The sequence below is a fragment of the Ascoidea rubescens genome (genome assembly GCF_001661345.1).
Source record: "Ascoidea rubescens DSM 1968 unplaced genomic scaffold ASCRUscaffold_8, whole genome shotgun sequence".
NCBI classification, from domain to species: domain Eukaryota; kingdom Fungi; phylum Ascomycota; class Saccharomycetes; order Ascoideales; family Ascoideaceae; genus Ascoidea; species Ascoidea rubescens.
Window position 1 is genome coordinate 249,300 of NW_017962920.1, and position 17,965 is coordinate 267,264.

At 29.0% G+C, this 17,965-nt stretch overlaps 7 protein-coding genes across 7 annotated transcripts; 3 read left to right on the forward strand and 4 right to left on the reverse strand.

The window, feature by feature from the left end:
• Window positions 1-17: 17 nt before the first annotated feature.
• URB2 (ribosome biogenesis protein URB2) lies at window positions 18-1,739 on the reverse strand (the record flags this gene model as incomplete). Its single annotated transcript, XM_020194606.1, has 1 exon — window positions 18-1,739. One exon carries the CDS (start codon window positions 1,737-1,739, stop codon window positions 18-20), a length of 1,722 nt encoding a protein of 573 aa, XP_020046655.1.
• Window positions 1,740-5,001: 3,262 nt separating this feature from the next.
• On the forward strand, window positions 5,002-7,875 carry DAP2 (dipeptidyl aminopeptidase). The gene has a single exon (XM_020193430.1). It carries the CDS (start codon window positions 5,027-5,029, stop codon window positions 7,799-7,801), a length of 2,775 nt encoding a protein of 924 aa, XP_020046656.1. The 5' UTR covers window positions 5,002-5,026; the 3' UTR covers window positions 7,802-7,875.
• A 263-nt stretch (window positions 7,876-8,138) lies between these two features.
• Window positions 8,139-8,537, reverse strand: ASCRUDRAFT_70873 (uncharacterized protein; the record flags this gene model as incomplete). The annotated part of the gene is made up of 1 exon (XM_020191851.1): window positions 8,139-8,537. One exon carries the CDS (start codon window positions 8,535-8,537, stop codon window positions 8,139-8,141), a length of 399 nt encoding a protein of 132 aa, XP_020046657.1.
• Window positions 8,538-8,842: 305 nt separating this feature from the next.
• ASCRUDRAFT_76350 (uncharacterized protein) lies at window positions 8,843-12,252 on the reverse strand. Its single transcript, XM_020193431.1, has one exon. It carries the CDS (start codon window positions 12,193-12,195, stop codon window positions 9,052-9,054), a length of 3,144 nt encoding a protein of 1,047 aa, XP_020046658.1. The 5' UTR covers window positions 12,196-12,252; the 3' UTR covers window positions 8,843-9,051.
• A 489-nt stretch (window positions 12,253-12,741) lies between these two features.
• KCH1 (Kch1p) lies at window positions 12,742-13,548 on the forward strand (the record flags this gene model as incomplete). The annotated part of the gene is made up of 1 exon (XM_020190636.1): window positions 12,742-13,548. A coding segment is annotated over one exon (807 nt), but the record flags the coding sequence as incomplete, so codon positions are not given.
• Window positions 13,549-14,678: 1,130 nt separating this feature from the next.
• On the reverse strand, window positions 14,679-15,490 carry COA3 (Coa3p). The gene is made up of 2 exons (XM_020193432.1): window positions 15,394-15,490; window positions 14,679-15,216 (listed from the first exon to the last, which is right to left on the reverse strand). The coding sequence occupies exons 1-2, from the start codon at window positions 15,414-15,416 to the stop codon at window positions 14,958-14,960; spliced, it is 282 nt and encodes a 93-aa protein (XP_020046660.1). The 5' UTR covers window positions 15,417-15,490; the 3' UTR covers window positions 14,679-14,957.
• Window positions 15,491-15,548: 58 nt separating this feature from the next.
• UTP18 (Utp18p) lies at window positions 15,549-17,686 on the forward strand. Its single transcript, XM_020193433.1, has one exon. The coding sequence runs from the start codon at window positions 15,685-15,687 to the stop codon at window positions 17,593-17,595; it is 1,911 nt and encodes a 636-aa protein (XP_020046661.1). The 5' UTR covers window positions 15,549-15,684; the 3' UTR covers window positions 17,596-17,686.
• Window positions 17,687-17,965: the final 279 nt, after the last annotated feature.

Consider the following 17,965-nt stretch of genomic DNA (forward strand, 5'->3'; position numbering starts at 1 on the left):
GCTTTTTATATAAACAGCTAATAACTTATCCATTTTCCAAACTTCTTATAATCACCATAAATCTTTTTATAATAAATCCGCCCTGTATTATCCAACAAAGAATTAACCATAATCAATTCATCTTGAGTTAATGCATCAAATACAACATACATTCCTTCATTTATCTTGTTTTTATGCTCGTTTTTTCGAAATTGGTAATTCAAACTAATATAAATAAAATTAACTAAAAACGAAACCAAATACTTTCTAAGAGATCCCTTAATCAAATTAGACGCCGAACTCAATTGAATTGACTCATTTTCTTTCTTATTCTCATTCTTATTCTTACTTCTACCCTCAGGTTTACGGTTTTCATTTGATGGCTCACATAAATTAGACAACAATCTATTGAACGACTCCACACAATTATCAGAACTCGAAACAACCCTGTTATTCGACTCATTTGAAAAACATTCCAATAATGATTCAAAAACTTTTATAATCAAATGATTTCTATCATTTAATCTGAATCGGTGATTGTTCAAAATAATCGATAAATTTCCTGTAATCCCAAGATAAATTTCTTCATTCAACTCGCTATCAGACTCAATTAATATCAACTTGTTGGCTAAATTGCTTAGTAAAATTATCACCATTTCAAATAAATATTGACTAATCATCCATCCGTTTTCAGTCAATGACATTCTAATAGTTTTCAAAATCTTTAATATTACTTCCTGCTTTATATTTGAAAATGGATCAACCAAATCATTTTTGTCTCTCATCACCTTTGCACTCTTGAAAATTATGTTTCTTTCATTTTCTAAAATGGAAGAAAAACTCTGAATTGCCAATTTGCTATAATTGAAATTTTCATTGTGAGTTTCTTTTCTATATTTTGAAACCCTTTTATATAGCTTTATTAGTATATCATATTGATATCCCAAAAATTTAAAACTGCTTTCACTATCTGTATCGTTTTCCGCTTTTTCATCTTCTTTCACTTGAAATTCCTTAATTGACTTATTTACAAGAATAATTAATTTAACACAATTTAAAAAAGTCACTTGAACATTGATATATTCATCCAATCCAGAATCCAACAATAATAGTCTCTTGCTCAAACTTTCAAAACTATTTCCACCTTTATTGTTTTCCAAGCCTTCTTTTAAAACAGAATACATGCTTAAAATGTACAATCCATTTCTCAGCTCATTATCATCAAAATCATCACTAAAAATTTTGCAATATAATAAAAACAAATTAATTTTTAAATCAAACACTTGTGTTTCGTTAAACCCATTCGCGTCTAACGCATTTATGTTTAATGTTGAAATAAATCTCAAAAGTTCCTTTTTTGATTCTTTTGAAACAAACTTCCACTTTAATTCAAAAAGACATCTTGATGTCCAAATCAAATTTTTTAAATCAAGTATTGTTTTAATACCGGATTTTGCAGTCAAAGAGAATGAGCTATAACAGAAATTGAATAAATTTTCTTCTAAATTATCAAATCCTTTAATCTTTTGAAAAGCTTTCTCATTTTTACTTTTTAAAATAACAGATCCAACAAATAACTCTGCTCTAAACTTGTTTCCACATTTTGAGTAGGCCTTGTTTAATTCTTTAGTTAACTTTTTCATTAATTTTCGAGAATCTTCAAATTGGTCTAAGTAATTATTCCAGACACTTTCCACTATTTCATTATTTAAAACAGTTTGTTCATTCAATACTTTGTAACTGTTTAAATTCTTGTTCATTGTTTTATATAAATCAGTTAATGAGCCATCTTGATTAGTTTCTAATTTAGATTTAAAAGTGGGAAAAACCAAAAGCTTTTTGATAAAAATTTTAGAATTTCGCAATAAATTTATAAAACACACATTTTCTTGAGAAGAGTTAATTTGTTCGAACAAACTAATATTGTTGGTTATCTCATAGCAAACATTTAATAGTTTTATTCTTTGTTGTTTTTTAAAGCAATTTATAGGAATTTTATTTAGTATCACTAAACAACTATTCGATAAAACAAAAGCTTCAAGTTTGGTTATTAAATATTCATAATTTGTATCTATCAATTTTTCAATTATTCTTGTCTGTTCAAATATTAAATCATTTTGAAAAATTTCAATATTTTCATTAGTATACTTTTCCTGGAACAATGCATCTATTAGTTGTTTTTGGTTTTCATCATTTGCAAAATTTTCAACCAAAATAAAAAATCTTTGAAACACAATATCTAAACAAGGTTTGTCATTACTAAAAAGGCTAAGAAGGAAAGATAATAAAGAATCAAAATCAATTCGAGTAGAATTATCACCTATAACTATATTCGGAAATATTTCAATAATTCTGAGTGTAGTCCAAAAGAAATTTGAGGGTAAAAGCTGATTTTGTTTTATAAGAAAATTTATCTTCAAAATTAACAATTTTAAATTTATCGTTTCATTAGCAAAAGAATCTATATTTGAATCAACTTCTAATGATATAAATTCATCAAAATCATCGTAAATATATAATAGGTTATAAAATAATACCCAGATATAGTTATTTATTATTAAAAATTTATCATTGGAAAGATTGATAATTGAATTGATAATATTTACAAAATTTGCTTTTAGCTTTTTGATAATACTGGAATTTTTAAGATTGAATTGATAGTTATTATTAAAAGAATCTAGTATTATATTTGTTAGGGATATATTTTTTTTAAGAATTTTAAAAAAATCAGATTGGTCATCATTAGATTGGTTATTTGAAATAAAATTAATGAAATTCAATATATCAGAAACTAAAAATGATGATAATGATTCCAATTGATTTACAGAAAGTTTATTTATATTCTGAGTTATTATAGATAAATTGCTTGGATTGTTTATTAGGGATTCATCAATGAGCATAAAATGAGAAAATATTTTTATAAAGTCAGTAAATGAGTTTAGTGAGATATAATTGTTGAGAATTGTTAGAAATAGACAATCAACTTGATCCTTTGTAAAAAAAGAAGGTGAAGTTGAGTTGGAAATATTAAAAAATAATAACCTTTTAAATATAATTGGAGAATAGGTGATACTTAATTTTGGATTGAAATTTAATATGGTTTGAATAAAATTAAGATTAATATTGTTATTTATGTCGTGATCGGTATAATCTAGAAATTTTTTAAATAAATCAAATTGAATTTGATATTGATTCGGACTGCAGAAATTTGTTAGTGATAACTCATTTTTAGATGAAAATATTTGCAAATTTAATAAATTTTCTAAAAAATCATAAGAAAATTCAATATTTTTGTTGAAAGAAATTAAATTTCTGGGATTTAAGATGGAATTATTTTTAATTAAATCGATCACGTATGAATATAGAGAACAAGATAAAGAGGAATCTGAAGTGCTCAAAGACTCTTTTTCTTTGATTTTTTCATCTTTGTTATTATTACCATTACCATTATCATTATCATTATTCTTATTAGATAAATAATGAAAATTTAAATTAATTAAATCGAATGCAGAAAATGAGGAATTGGTTAAGATTAAGTTGGAGAAATTTTCATTTAAAGATAAATTATTTTCCAATTTGATATAATTGTTTAAATTAAACAAATGATTTATTAAAAAAGTGGAGTATAGTAAAGAAATCAAATCATTGTTGATAAGATTTTGGTTATCTGCATTTTCAGATAGTGAATTTAAAATGTCCAAAAAAACTTTAATGTTATCGAATAATTTAATAGAGGTTGTTTCATTATTGAAAAAAAATTTAAGAGTCAAGTAATTATTGAATTTTATAATAGCTAATGCATCGGGATGATTTGAATTATTGATTATATAATGGCGAGAAATTAGAAGCATATTGTAATTACATGTGTTGATAAAATTAAGTGTAAATTCCTGATTTATTGAATCGGACAACTTGTTATTTATATCAAAAATATGGTTGTATAGTCTAATGATTACTTTATAGGAATTAAATATTATTAGATCTGTGTCAATTTTATTAGTATTATTATTAATTAAATCTGAGGAAAGTTTTAGAAAATTAGCAAAAACTGAGCTGAAAAAAAAATCATTAATGTTGTGGTTAATTTGAAATTGATTTAAATTAAGTAAATTGTTGTTCAAAATATAGGATAAAACAGGCAAAAAATTGTCAACCAAGCTTTTGATGTTACTTATAACTTTATGATAATTCGCATCATTAATGTAAGACAAATCAGTTATTGAATTTAACAATATCGTTTTCAAAATATTTAGAATTTTCAAGAATTTTAGTGAATTATTTCTTTTCAAAAGTAAGGTATTTGAATTGGATGCCTTGAAAGAATCAAATAATGTGATTAAGATCTGGTAAATCCTAGGGTCCAATTTGAAATCAAAGTATTTGTTCTGATCATTGAGCCTATCAATAAGCAAATCAAGCATAAACAACAGTTTGTTGGGCAAATAAACAGTTTGGTCTGCTGAATCTGATAGAAGGTAGTGCATCAAGTTTATTATATGGTCCAAATTATAGTTGTTGGAGGCCCTGAGATACTTTGTGATTGACTGAGCAGAAGACAAGTCGCATCCAGGAAACCCAAACCCCCCATCCACCTCCATCAGCAATTCTTGAGCCATCAGCATCAATTGCACCAGCTTCAACACTCCAGCTTCAATGTTCCAGCTGCTGATTGTCTCCAGCTTTTTTTCTCAAAACCGAATCTTGAGCTGAAAAATTTCCAAATCAAAAAAATAAAATTCATCCACGTGCAAAAGCAATGACATCCCATTTGTAGAGGTGGAATAAGGGCTTTAAAGTATGTAGCTCTAATGCGACTTGTGCGCCTTGACACATACAAATACAACTGAATGCATTGGTACCTCAGCGATGGCTTGTTGTTCATTTGATCCGCCGCTGTGGGTTGAAACCCCAAAGTACAAAAGCTCATTCCTACCACTTTTGGTGCTTTTGGTGTTTTTGTTGGTATCTTTCGTGAGATAAGAAGAACCACCAGATTCTTTTTATCTTGTGCTGCCTTTGGCTGTTTTTTATATTGTTTTCTTTTATTATGGACCACTCTCGTTTTCTGGACTTCGAAGAATTCTATCCTGAAGAAAAACATCCAAGTTTGTTCGAGCAATCTCATCTCTCCTCATCACCTTCATTTTCCTCCATCTCTCGCTTATCCCCAGCATATTTAGCTGAGACTCAAGCCAAAACCAGAAAAGATAAATATCAGAAAATCATTATCTTTAGCTCGTTGTTATCCCTGATAATCTGGGGTTCCTTTTTTTTAATTCGGGCCATTTCTTTCTTTTATCAAGATTACAACAGCTCATCTTTTCTTTTAAACCAAAATCCGAATGATTACTCCAATTTAAAACGTCAGGAAATTTTAATCAACGAGATTAACTATGATTTATTCTCGGAAAACAAGGTCCCAAGTCTGCTCTTTAACGAAAATGTTATTAACGAGAGCGACTTTCAAGCGAATAGCAAAAATCAGTTATCTTTAAATTTAATTAGAAATGGGACTTTTTCTCCAGATTTTAAATCTTTTCAATGGATCTCGTCTAATGAAACTGGTACTTATTTAACAAAAGAAAATAACTCTTACGTTATTAAAAAAATCAATAACGATTCCTACGCAAATATCTTATACAATAATACTTACTTTATTCATCAGAATATTAATTATACAATTGATGATTTAATCGCGTCTCCGAATTTTGATTTTGCTTTAATTCAATCAAATAGAACAAAACAATGGAGACATTCCTCTTTCTCGATTTATTGGTTATTAGATATTAATTCGTTAGAAATTACTCCAATTTATGATGATTCATCAAAAATATCAGTTATTAATTGGTCTCCTGATTTAGTTCATTTATCCTTTGTTTTAGATAATAATCTTTACATTAAAAATATTCTTTCAGGCCAAGTTACACAATTGACTTTTGATGGTAACCATGAAATCTTTTATGGAAAACCAGATTGGGTTTATGAAGAAGAAGTATTTGAAAATGATTTTGCAATGTGGTGGTCTCCCAATGGAGACTATTTAACTTTCATGAAAACTAATGACACTTTTGTACCTCAATTTCCAATTCCTTATTTTGTTCAAAGAGATAATCAAAATTATCCTGATTTAGTCAATATTAAATATCCAAAAGCTGGTGCTTCAAACCCAATTGTTTCTATGATGATTTATAATTTATTAGACAATAAACTTACAGAAATCTCTGACTTTAAGCATCTTAATGATCCTTTAATTACTGAAGTGACGTGGGTAGGAACAAAAAAATTCCTTTTAAGAGTAACAAACAGATCAAGCGATTTATTAAAATCCTATGTGATTAATGCTGACTCCAATACTTCATATCTTGTTAGATCTGAAGACGCTTCAAAGGACGGTGGATGGTTTGAAATCACTCAAGATACTATTTATGTTCCTGCTGATTCTTCAAAAGGCAGGCCTCATGATGGTTATATTGATGTTATTGTTCATGACGGTTATGATCATTTGGCTTATTTTTCACCTCCAGAATCTTTATCCCCAAAAAAGATTTTAACCAAAGGTGAATGGGAAGTTACTAATGGTGTTTCAGCTTTTGATCCTGACAATAACCTTGTTTATTTTTTAGCGACAAAACGTTCTTCCATTGAAAGACACTTATATTCAGTTGATTTGAACGGCCAGAATTTTAAATCAATTTCAAATGATAATGAACATGGTTGGTATTCTTCCTCTTTTTCAAAGGATTCAAAATATTTATTACTAAATTATAATGGTCCTAAAGTTCCTTATCAAAAATTAATCAATCTATCTAGTAATAAAAATAATTCAACTGAAAAGGACTTTGATTCAATTATAATCACAAATAACAATGATTTATCAAAGACCTTATCCAAATTTGATATTCCAAGAATTTCATTTAATGAATTAAATCTTGGTAAGGATGAAAACAATAATGATATCATTGTCAACTCTTTGGAAATCAAGCCTCCTAACTTTGACCCTTCAAAGAAATATCCTCTTTTATTCTATGTTTATGGTGGTCCAATCTCTCAATTAGTTCAACAAAGATTTTCAATTGGATTCTCACATTTAGTATCTGCACAATTAAATTCTATTGTTGTTACCGTTGATGGTAGAGGCACTGGCTATAAAGGCAGAGATTTTAGATCTATTGTGCGTAACAATTTAGGTTACTACGAGGTGGTTGACCAATTATCTGCTGCGAAAATTTACACTCAAAAATCATATATCGACTCGGAAAGAACTGCTATTTGGGGTTGGAGTTATGGTGGTTTCATGACTTTAAAAACTTTGGAACACGATACTGAACAATTATTTAAATACGGTATCTCTGTTGCACCTGTTACTGACTGGGCTTTCTATGATTCAATTTATACTGAAAGATATATGCATACTCCTCAAGATAATTCGGATGGTTATTTCAATGCTTCAATTGGAAATTTTAATATAACAAATTTTCAAACTAAAAAAAGGTTTTTGGTTTGTCATGGTACTGGCGATGACAATGTACATTTTCAAAATTTTTTGAAATTTGTTGATAATTTAAATTTAAATTCAATTGAAAATAATTTCGATATGATGGTCTTTCCAGATAGTGATCATTCTATTAATCACCATAATGGAAATAAGATCATTTTTAATAAAATTTTATGGTGGCTAAAAATGGCATTCAATGGTGAGTTCGATGGTTTTAATACTTACAATTATCATAATGAACAATTGCTCGGTAATAATGATGTTTATTATAATTCTATGGGTTATCATTCAGATGATGATGAGGATTACTCTATTTCTGCTTTATAATTAATCTTTGTGATATTTATTGTTTTTATCATTATCATTATCGTTTTGATGGTGTGATCGTTAACGTTTTTTATTCTGTTCTAGTTCTTATTTTTATTTGTTCTTCATTTTTTTCATCTTCATTTTTATTTTTATTTTTGTCATTTACTCTTGATTAATATTTAAAAAAGCATAAAAAAAGTTGAAAAAGCATAAAAGTTGGAAATTTGTTTTATTTTTTATTTTTATTTTTATTTTTAGCTTTAGTTTTGGTTTTAGTTTTTTATTTATTTTGTTTTCAGCTCATTATTTGGTCTGTTTTATTTCCTTCATATTCTAATAATAGTTGGTTTTTTCTTCAGAGAACATTAATAACCATAAATGCTGTAGTAAAAATAAGCAATATAAAAACTAAATTCCAGGAAGTTCCATTTCTCTTTAAACCTTTACTTTCCTCATCTTTGAGTTGAGAATATTTATTTTGGAAATTCATAGTTGAAGAACCATCGTCGTCTGTTTTATAATTGCTTGAAACCAAGTGCAAATTCCCTGCTTTTGGCATTATCATCACTTTTGTTTTTAGTTCTCTGAATTGTTGAGTGAAAATAGACTGTGTTGTTCTTGTAATACCACTTTCATCAGTTCCTGTTACCCAAACCAAAGTGGGAAGAGTGGTGGTCGGCGATGGTTTAGCAAATTCAAGATTCAATGCATTGACCCAAGCCCAGAGATAAATGATGGGTAGAAAAAACTTCATTTTTGATTATTTAGTCAGTTTTAGAATTGTTTTAAAGATAAAATCAAAGTAAAAATATAAACAACCTATTATGAGCATTAGTGGGGTTTTTTTTTGTTCTCATATTGAAAAAAATGAATCTACCACAAAAGCACAAAACTGTTGCAAATAAAAGGGCAAAAGTATTTGGCATATATTGACTACAAAAAGTTGTGTTATTAAATGGTCATCACAATGTTTATATAAATTTATATAATATAATCATAATGTCAATTGAAAAAGAATTGCAGCAGCAATGACTGATATAATTCTGTTATAGTTTAATAATATAAGAAGGAAAAAAAAAACGTTATAACAAGAACGTCTATTGATAAAAGTATCAAGTAGATTATTTTGAAGTCTTTTGAACAAAAATATAATATGGGAAATATAGTCAATAGAAGAGAAAAATAAGAGTTAAAAATAGAAAACAGAAAGAAAGAAAATTTAACAAAATAAAAAAAAATCAAATAAAGAAGAAAATCAAAAATTTTAGTTAAACTGTTCTTTTAGATTGAAGTAAATATCTTTTGTTCATTTCAGCCACTTGATGGCAAAATAAATGCCAATCAATATCTCTTAAGAATGGTTTAGAAATGACACCATCAAGTTTTTGTGAATTAGTCTGAGAGAAATTTTGGGTAATTGAGCTTGTTGAAGTCAACTCAAGAATTTTATCCATATTTCCTGACAATTGATCAATTTTTTGGCATAACTGATCTGCAACCTCATTTTTGTATTGATCTATAAGTTTTTTTTCTTTCCATTTATATAATTCATAACAGAATTTAAGATTTGGATAGAGTAATATGCTGATTCTCCTTACTCTAACATAAAGGTATGCGTAAGCAAAGGAGAAATTCAATCTTTTCATGACTTCAGCAATACAAATAGTTGCTGATCTAGATACTCCAACATGACAGTGAACTAAAACTCTTGTATCAATATTTAGTTTTCCATCATCATCGTTGATAAACTTTAGAATGCTATCTAAGGAATTAGAGAATGTGTGGATACCATTATCTAAAACGTTAACAAACAACAACTTTTTAATGGGGAAATCTTCACCTAAGTTAGAATTAAAAGTAACAGCTTGACAAATGTTGGATACAACTTCCACTTTATAGTTTTTGGAGTCAAGATTTGATAACCAATCAACAGGAAGTTCCCCAACGGAAATCATTTTGTTGATTTTTAAAAGCTTTAATAATTGAAGATTGTTTGCATGTCTGATTGAACCAAGATATAGATGAGGCAATATTCTTGAAGGAAAAGAGAAAATCTTTGAATTATCGCAGGTTTTTTGAAACCAAGATATAGAATAATTAATATTGTTATTATTTGAAGATAACAATAGCATGCTTAGTTTTATTTCAATTTCATCTAGAGTGAGTAAATCAGAACTGATTAATCTTTCTCTGCAAGCTAAACTAATGTTTTCAAATTCGTTTTCTTCACAATCATTAAAAATATCATCATCATCATCATTATCAATATGAATAACGTTATTATTTTTTTTAGTGCTGTTTGAGTCAATTTTAAATAAAGGAGAAAAGAACAATAAAATTTTTTCTAGATGAATAAAAAACTCAGTATAAGATGAAGCAAAAAAAATAGGTCTGCCATGGTTTAATTGTAAATCTAATAAAACTTGATTTAAATTTTTACCAGTTGAGAAAATTAAAAAACAAATTTGCAATAAAGAGACCTCAGAATAACCATCATTTGAGAAAATTAAAGCTGGAAATTTTGAAGTATTTCTATAATATAATATTTTGCAAAGATTAATTATTGATAAGATATCGGATAAAGACATGTCACCAATGCCGGATACATAGGACGGAAAATCTATAAAAATTGAGCTTAAATTAAATTTGAAAAAGGATTCATTTAAACCTGAATCATCTTCATAAACAACAAAGGCATGAATAGCAGATAATAACTGAAAAGAAGGAAACTGAACTAAATTTGGAAAATAAGGATCTGAATGGCAATAAATAAAAAAATTCCATTTTACAGGAATGCTGTTAATAAAAGAATTTGGATTTTTATAGTAATTGAGATGATTGTATTGTAAAATTGAATTTCTTGGGTCACAGACTAATGGTATAGGTTCTTGAAAGAGGTTTAAATAATCGATAAAGGAAGGATCAAAATTAGAATCATTAGAAGAAAAGGAAGAAATATCAAGCAAGTGGTCATTTAAAGCATTTGAATCATTAAGAAATTTGAAATAATCGAAATCTTGTTTATTGCCGAAATAAACATTTTTGATGATTTTAGTAGAGGAAGAAATTTTAAGGCTTTCTAGTTTTTCTTTTAATATATAATTTGAATCATGATTAAGAATATCATCAATTTGATATTTATTGAAAAAACTTGGAAGTTGATCAGGATATTTGGCACAAGAGTTATTTATAGATAGATTTGAATATAAATCAGAAGTTAATAGTTGAAAGGAATTATTAATGGAAGTATAATAATTTGAATTGAAATTTGATAGAATTGAGATATTATTTAACAAAAGTGAAGAATTATCCTTAACTATAATGATTTGATTTTTTTTCTTATACTGAGAAATGTAAAATAAATTAGCCAAGTAGATTAATCTTGCTAATGATTTGCAGTTACAATTTTTCAAATGAGAATTTTTATTTAAACAATAAATGATAACATTTGAAATAATTGAGATTTTTGAGATTTGTAGGTCAAAGTTTCTTATTGATTTTCTAGCTCTAATAGAATCTTGAGTGTAATCAGTATTGTTGTTAGAATTATTCATAACGTTGATGTTGGCTTTATTAATATAATTTGAAAAGGAGTTTTGAATTGATAATGCAAAGGATTTATGCTTAAATAAAGGTAGTAAATTTAATTTCAAACAGTCATCAACGATTAAGTTGATCAATTTTGATTTTAAGGAGTCTATTAGTAAATTTTCAAAGAGATCAAAGATTAAGTGAGCGATGTAGTTATACAAGGTGTTTCGATTTGTTGTTGATAAACCCGGTTTAAATTTTATATTATTATTATTATTGTTATTGTTATTGTTATTTAATGAGATCTTTTGATACAAGTAAGATAGTGGTTTTAAATAATCTGTTGGCAGGACAGAATTCTTGAGAAATCCATAATTATTGGCACAATTTGGACCATTATAGATGGAGCTATTATTATTAATATTATCGTCATCATTGTAATAGTTATCAGTCTGATTATTGTTACTATTAATTTTATTGTCTTTTTGGAATGGATCCGTGGAACGAATCAAAGTTAAGAACTTGTGGTTGTTGTTGTTTTCAGTATTTTCCTCGCCAGGAAAAGAAGTTGAAGTGTCATGATGATGAAGCCATGGAAACATTTGGTTAATGTTGGGTAAGGGCAGTTGAAAGTACTCAACCACTTTCCTGACCAATTCCTCATTAGTAATTAAATCTGTTTTGAAATTCGCTAATGTTTGATTATTCATATCAATTTTCTGACCAGAATAGGCAGAACCAAGTTCAGTGGTACTGATCTCATCAAGTAAATCAAGAAAACCAGCTGCTTTAATGGCGTCTTGGGTTGTGTTTTGAGCTCTAATCTGGGGGAGATGGGAATCAGTGGCATCTACAGTTGAAGTAGAAGGACCTTGCATCATCGCAACTCCAGAAGCAACAGCGGCAGAAACAAAGAACAGCTCTATGTTGGCAACCACCACTCTCGATATACGTTGAAGTATATCCTACTGTACTCCACTATTCTACTGCTTTGTGGAGTTTGAAGAACAGCCAATCTACAAAATTTTCTCCAAAAAGCTCAAAAGGTTCAGAAATAAGTCTGGAATTTGCTGCATGAAGATTAGGTGATCTGATGCAAATATACGTCATAGCGCATACGCGACTGCACGTTTGATATCGCAGCTCTCTGCGTGGAACCATGTACACGGACGCATCCAAGCAAAGCCACCCAGACGGGTTTGAGCGCCTATAAATAGTTGGCTGAGGAATCCAACGGTTTCTCAAAGCTTATTTCTAATTAGGGCTGTACTCATCCCGCTGCGGACGTATTGCTGCGGTATAAAAGCCATTGCATTTCGTCTCGCTTCTTCACTTCTATTGTTTCTGAGACCTCAGACCCTTTCTCTTTGTCTCAAAGAGTCCTTTCGTTTTGCTACTCCTGATCCACTCCAGGCCCACCGCTTGCCATGCTATTCAGAAGAAACTCCTGGGAATGGGAGATCGACAACAACACCTTTGATATCGTAGATCTTGACCAGTTCAAAAATTACAAGTTCTCCACTCTCTGGAATCTAATATGCTCCATAATCATGAATTTGCTACATGTCTTGTTGTTCTGTTTTGATATCTACACCTGCATCAACTTACTAGTTTTCAACAAATGGACCAACGACGAAATACAACCCATCATACCCTTTGAGATTTCAAGATGGTTATTTAGCGGCTGCATATTGCTTTCCATAGTCTTGATTATAATCGACTGGATCAAAGGTGTAAAGCTATACTTTACCAGAAACATCTCCTTGACTTACCTTAACTCTGTTTCAAGATTTCTTTGGTGTGTCAAATCATACAAATATTTCTGTCTTTATAATGAAATTTCTCCGTCAAATTTTTTCGATAAACGTGCTTTCTTCATTTTTTTCACCTTTAAGAGTTCAATCGCCTTGATCTTTGCAAACACCCCCAGACAAGTAATTAATGGTTTAACAATAGTCTCAATATTTATTGATGGTCAAGCAGAAACCGTTCTACAAAGTCTAAAGAATTTACTTAAAGTAGGTTTTAGTGAAAAATACGCTGTTGTATTACTATTCATGTTTTTATCCTTTTCCATTTGGTTAATCTTCTTTATTGAGTTTTTATGGGCTTTGATATTATCAATGTTTGTCTTGCCAAAGATTCATAAAGTTCACAACCAATCTTTGAAACAATATATTTGCAACTTGATTAATCAGAATGTCTCTAATTTATCACGAAAATATCATAAAAGTTCTTTAAGACAAGTTAAATTAGAAAATTCAAAATTACAAATCCACCCAACTCTACCTGCTGTTAATTTTGAAGATAACCAACAAAAGAGATCTTCATTAAAGAGAAAAACTTATAATCTATTCAACAATAGCAATAGTAGTAACAATAACAACTTTTCATCCACAAATCTATTACTATCCCAAAAAAATAATACAAGAGATATATCAAATGACTCAAATTTTTCAAATACCTCAACAACTTATTATCAACCTGATTTTAATAACAACTTGAAACCAGTAAATTCTTTTGCAAACTCTATATCAAGTACTTTTTTAAGCACGAATAACCCAAATACAAATCACTATTATTCTCCGGTTTATAATTCTTTTGATAATAATAATAATAATAATAATAATAATAATAATAATAATAATAATAATAATAACGGTAGCACCAATAATCCTTTTGATAATAATACTAGATATGATAATAGTTACAATAATTACAATGATTACGAGCAATATAACGGCTCAAATGAAAATATACAACTAAGAAATTTAACTCCCTTCACAAATCAAAATTATAATGATTATTCCAATCCCAGTTTCAATTCTAATAACAATCTCTCTAGGCAACAACAAAGAAGTTTCACTACCCCAATACTTTCTTTTAATACTCAAAATACTTCAAATTCGAGTGATTTAAACCGTAACCATACTATGATGGTCAGAAACCAATTACTATCGAATGAAAATTACGACCAGCTATTTAAAATGAAACGTTAACCAATTTTATATTTTTACAACTTTACAATTTTTATTTACAAGCTCTTTACATTTGTTTTACAATTCTCTCATCATTTCAGTTCAATTTCACCTTTAACCGTTTTTTGTAGTTCTTATTTTTGTTAAAGCTCTTTTATATATCGTTTTTTATGTTTTCATTATTATTTCTTTCTAGTAATATTCAATTCTCCCTTTCAGTTTATGGTTTAAGCATCGTTCATTTTTCTATTAATTTTTAACCGTATTTTAATTTGATGTTTTATTTTTTTATTTTTTTTTTATTTTCTTTATTTTCTTTATTTTCTTTATTTTCTTTATTTTCTTTATTTTCTTTATTTTCTTTATTTTCTTATTGACTTTTGCTAATGATCTCAGTTTATTTATTGTATTATTATAATTTATATACACAGTTTATCTCATTTTGTTTCCCGCCGTTATTGAATGCCTTTATTTTCTTTTATAGTTAATATTAATATTAATATTATATATATTAAAACATAAACCTAAAACGTGAATAAACCAATGTGTTGTCTATTTACATGAAAATTACAAAATAATATCAAAATAATGAAAGTAATAAACATATTATATCGTTTTATATTAATACCTTTATTATCAATTTCAATTTCAAAGATACTGTTAATCTATTTTCCTTCAAGCTTCTTTTCAGCTTCATATTCGGCTTTCAATTTCTTCAAATCTTCCTCACTAATTGGAGGTATCTCGATATCAGCCAAATCATCTTTACCCAAAAATTTATAGGTGTAAAAGTAAGCAGAAGTGGGAATAGCTGCCAAAATAAAAAAAGTAGCAAAATTCTTCCAAAAATATGGTTGTCTAGCTCTAATAAACGATGGAGTCATTCTCCATGTTTTATGATTTAAATACTTTGATGGATGAATTCTATAAGGATATTGTTTTTAAATAAAGAAAACAAAACAAAACAAAACAATTTCAATGATTTTCAAAGGATTCATTATTGTTAATATACAAAAACCGAGCCATCAAAAAGACAATCCTCTTAGCAAGGCAAAGATTGGTTTATTTTTTGTTGTCGAAAAAAAAAAGGGGATCACATACGCAGCTCTCTTTCCTAAAAGCATTTTCGGTATAATTTATTCTGCGGAGATAAAGGCAATATATAATTGAAACCTATTAAGTTGCAATGATATATTCTGGTTATATCTTTATATCTTTCCTTACAGCGATATTCAACCTCACTTCTCATTTTCCTAGTTTTTTGAAAGTCCGCTCAAGATTCACGTGCTGTTTTTTTTTTTTATTTTAGTTTTGAGAAAGTGAAAAATTTTGGTGATTTTGGGTCGAAATGAAAGAGAAAGAAAGAGGAACAACAAAAAAGTAGAATAAACAATGGGAAAGAAGAATAACAGCAGTAATAAGAAAAGTGGCACAGTCAGCAAAGTCAATAAGAATAATGTGAACAAACAGAAAAAGGGTGGTAGTAAATCGAAAAAGAAAGTCAAGATCGAGATACCTCCAAAAGATGAAGAAGAATTATTATTAGAAAAATTAGTATTTGGGGACGAAAAGGGATTTGACGATAATTTGAAAAAATTGAATGATATCGATTATAATTTTTTATCGGATGAAGATGAGGAAGATGAAGATGATGATAACCATGGCATAAATGATTTTCGAGATATAGATTATCAAAGCGATGAAGACATTGATCAAGAGATGGGGGTCAATACCGAATTACTTCAAGACGATGAGTTATTCTTTGTGGATGATGGCGATAATGAAAATACTCAGGACGATAAAGATAAAAATTTAGAAATTGAAGTTGATAAGGGATCAAATTCTGGAAATGAAGATTCCGATTCTGATTTAGAATCAAACTTGGATTTAAAAAATGGTGAATTAGATTCCAATTCTGATGCATGGGAAGATAGCGATGATGGAAAAATAAATATTGATATATTATCAATGGACCGATTAAAAAAATTGCGTAAAACAGAGAATGATTCAATAATATCGGGAAAGACATATATAAAACGATTAAGAGCACAATACGAGAGAATTTATCCTCGACCCGAATGGGCAATTAATTTAAGCAAAAATGGATTCGAAAATGAGATGAATTCGGATAATGAAGATGGCAAAAGGAAGAATGATAATGGAAATAAAGAAGATGATTCCGATGGTGAGTATGAGACAAATGAGGCCGATACAAATAACAATTCGAATTCATTAATTAGATTATTGTCAAAGATAAATCATGACGGATACAATATATCGTATGATAATAATTCTAAGATAAGTAAACTATTGAGTTCAGTGGCGATTGATTTAACTAGATTGAAAGATGCAAACTATAAGCATCTTTCTAGAGCAGCAATACAAACGATATCATTTCATATTAATTTGCCATTGTTATTAACAGGTGGATATGATCAAACTGTTAGAGTATACCATATCGATGGTAAGAATAATAACGTTGTGACTACATTGTATTTAAAGGATTCACCAATTCAAACTGCGTATTTCAGTCGAACAGAGAATAGTGAACTTAATGAAAATTCAAGCTATGAGATATTCTCTGGAGGGAGAAGAAAATATATGTACAAGTGGAATATTAAAACAGAAGAAATAAATAAGATTCAAAGATTATATGGACATGAATCAACACAAAAAAGTTTTGAAAGATTTAAAATGAGTAAAGATGGAAGATTTATTGGATTGATGGGGAACAATGGGTATATCAATTTGATTTCATCCTTAAATGGTATTTGGATTAGAAATTTCAAAATCGAGGGGGTGTTGGCCGATTTTGATTTTTATTCCAATGATGGAAAAATCATAGTGATAAGTACTAGTGGAGAAATCTGGGAATTTGAGGTTGAAAGCGGAAACATAATTGGAAAATGGAAAGACAATAATGGAATTGGTATAACAAAGCTCTCTGTGGGCAGTAAGAATGATAGATTTTTGGCCATTGGTACGAATTTAGGAATTGTAAATATTTATGATTTCCAGAAGAGAAAATTGCTAAATACAATGCAGCAGTTGACGACTTCTATATCATCTTTGACCTTCAATCACGATGGACAGTTGTTGTGCATGGCCAGTCGAGGGAAAAAAGATGCACTAAGATTGGTTCATTTGCCCAGTTGTCAAGTGTTCAAAAACTGGCCAAACAGTGGAACTCCCCTAGGCAAGGTTACAAGTGTGGCTTTTAGTCCCAAGAGCCAGATGATATGTGTTGGAAATGAAGCAGGAAAGGCGAGACTATGGAAGTTGAACCACTACGCCTCGCAATAAATAGTGATCTTTTCATAGAAACGCAAATAGAAAACACAGCTCTGCTCCACAATCTGATATTCTCACCAGAAATTGCACTTTGATGAGAAAGAGAAACACCGGATTTTCTTCCGTAAAGCTAATGTCGAAAATCTGTTTTCTGATGCAATCATCTGCAGGTATCATACCAACTCCGAGCACATCTGCATGTACACGTGCGTGATGTTGTACTTGAGTTTTCCGAAACCGAATCGCAGACCAAATGGAGTTGTGCCGGCCCGAAAGCAGCACGAGAAAGCAATACGAAGCTCGGGACCGCACTTGTCGTGTCCGCGTTCAAAAACGGGTGTCCCAAAGGGGTCGGAAAAAGTAGCGGCAGGCCCAATACGGC

Excerpts from the sequence above, each read along its gene's own strand:
- DAP2 (XM_020193430.1), top strand. The coding sequence starts at position 5,027 with ATGGACCACTCTCGTTTTCTGGACTTCGAAGAATTCTATCCTGAAGAA.
- ASCRUDRAFT_76350 (XM_020193431.1), bottom strand. The coding sequence starts at position 12,195 with ATGATGCAAGGTCCTTCTACTTCAACTGTAGATGCCACTGATTCCCAT.
- COA3 (XM_020193432.1), bottom strand. The coding sequence starts at position 15,416 with ATGCTTTTAGGAAAGAGAGCTGC. Across the intron at positions 15,217-15,393 it reads CTTTTAGGAAAGAGAGCTGC|AATTCATCCATCAAAGTATT; the intron begins GTATGTGATCCC and ends ATATCCTTATAG.
- UTP18 (XM_020193433.1), top strand. The coding sequence starts at position 15,685 with ATGGGAAAGAAGAATAACAGCAGTAATAAGAAAAGTGGCACAGTCAGC.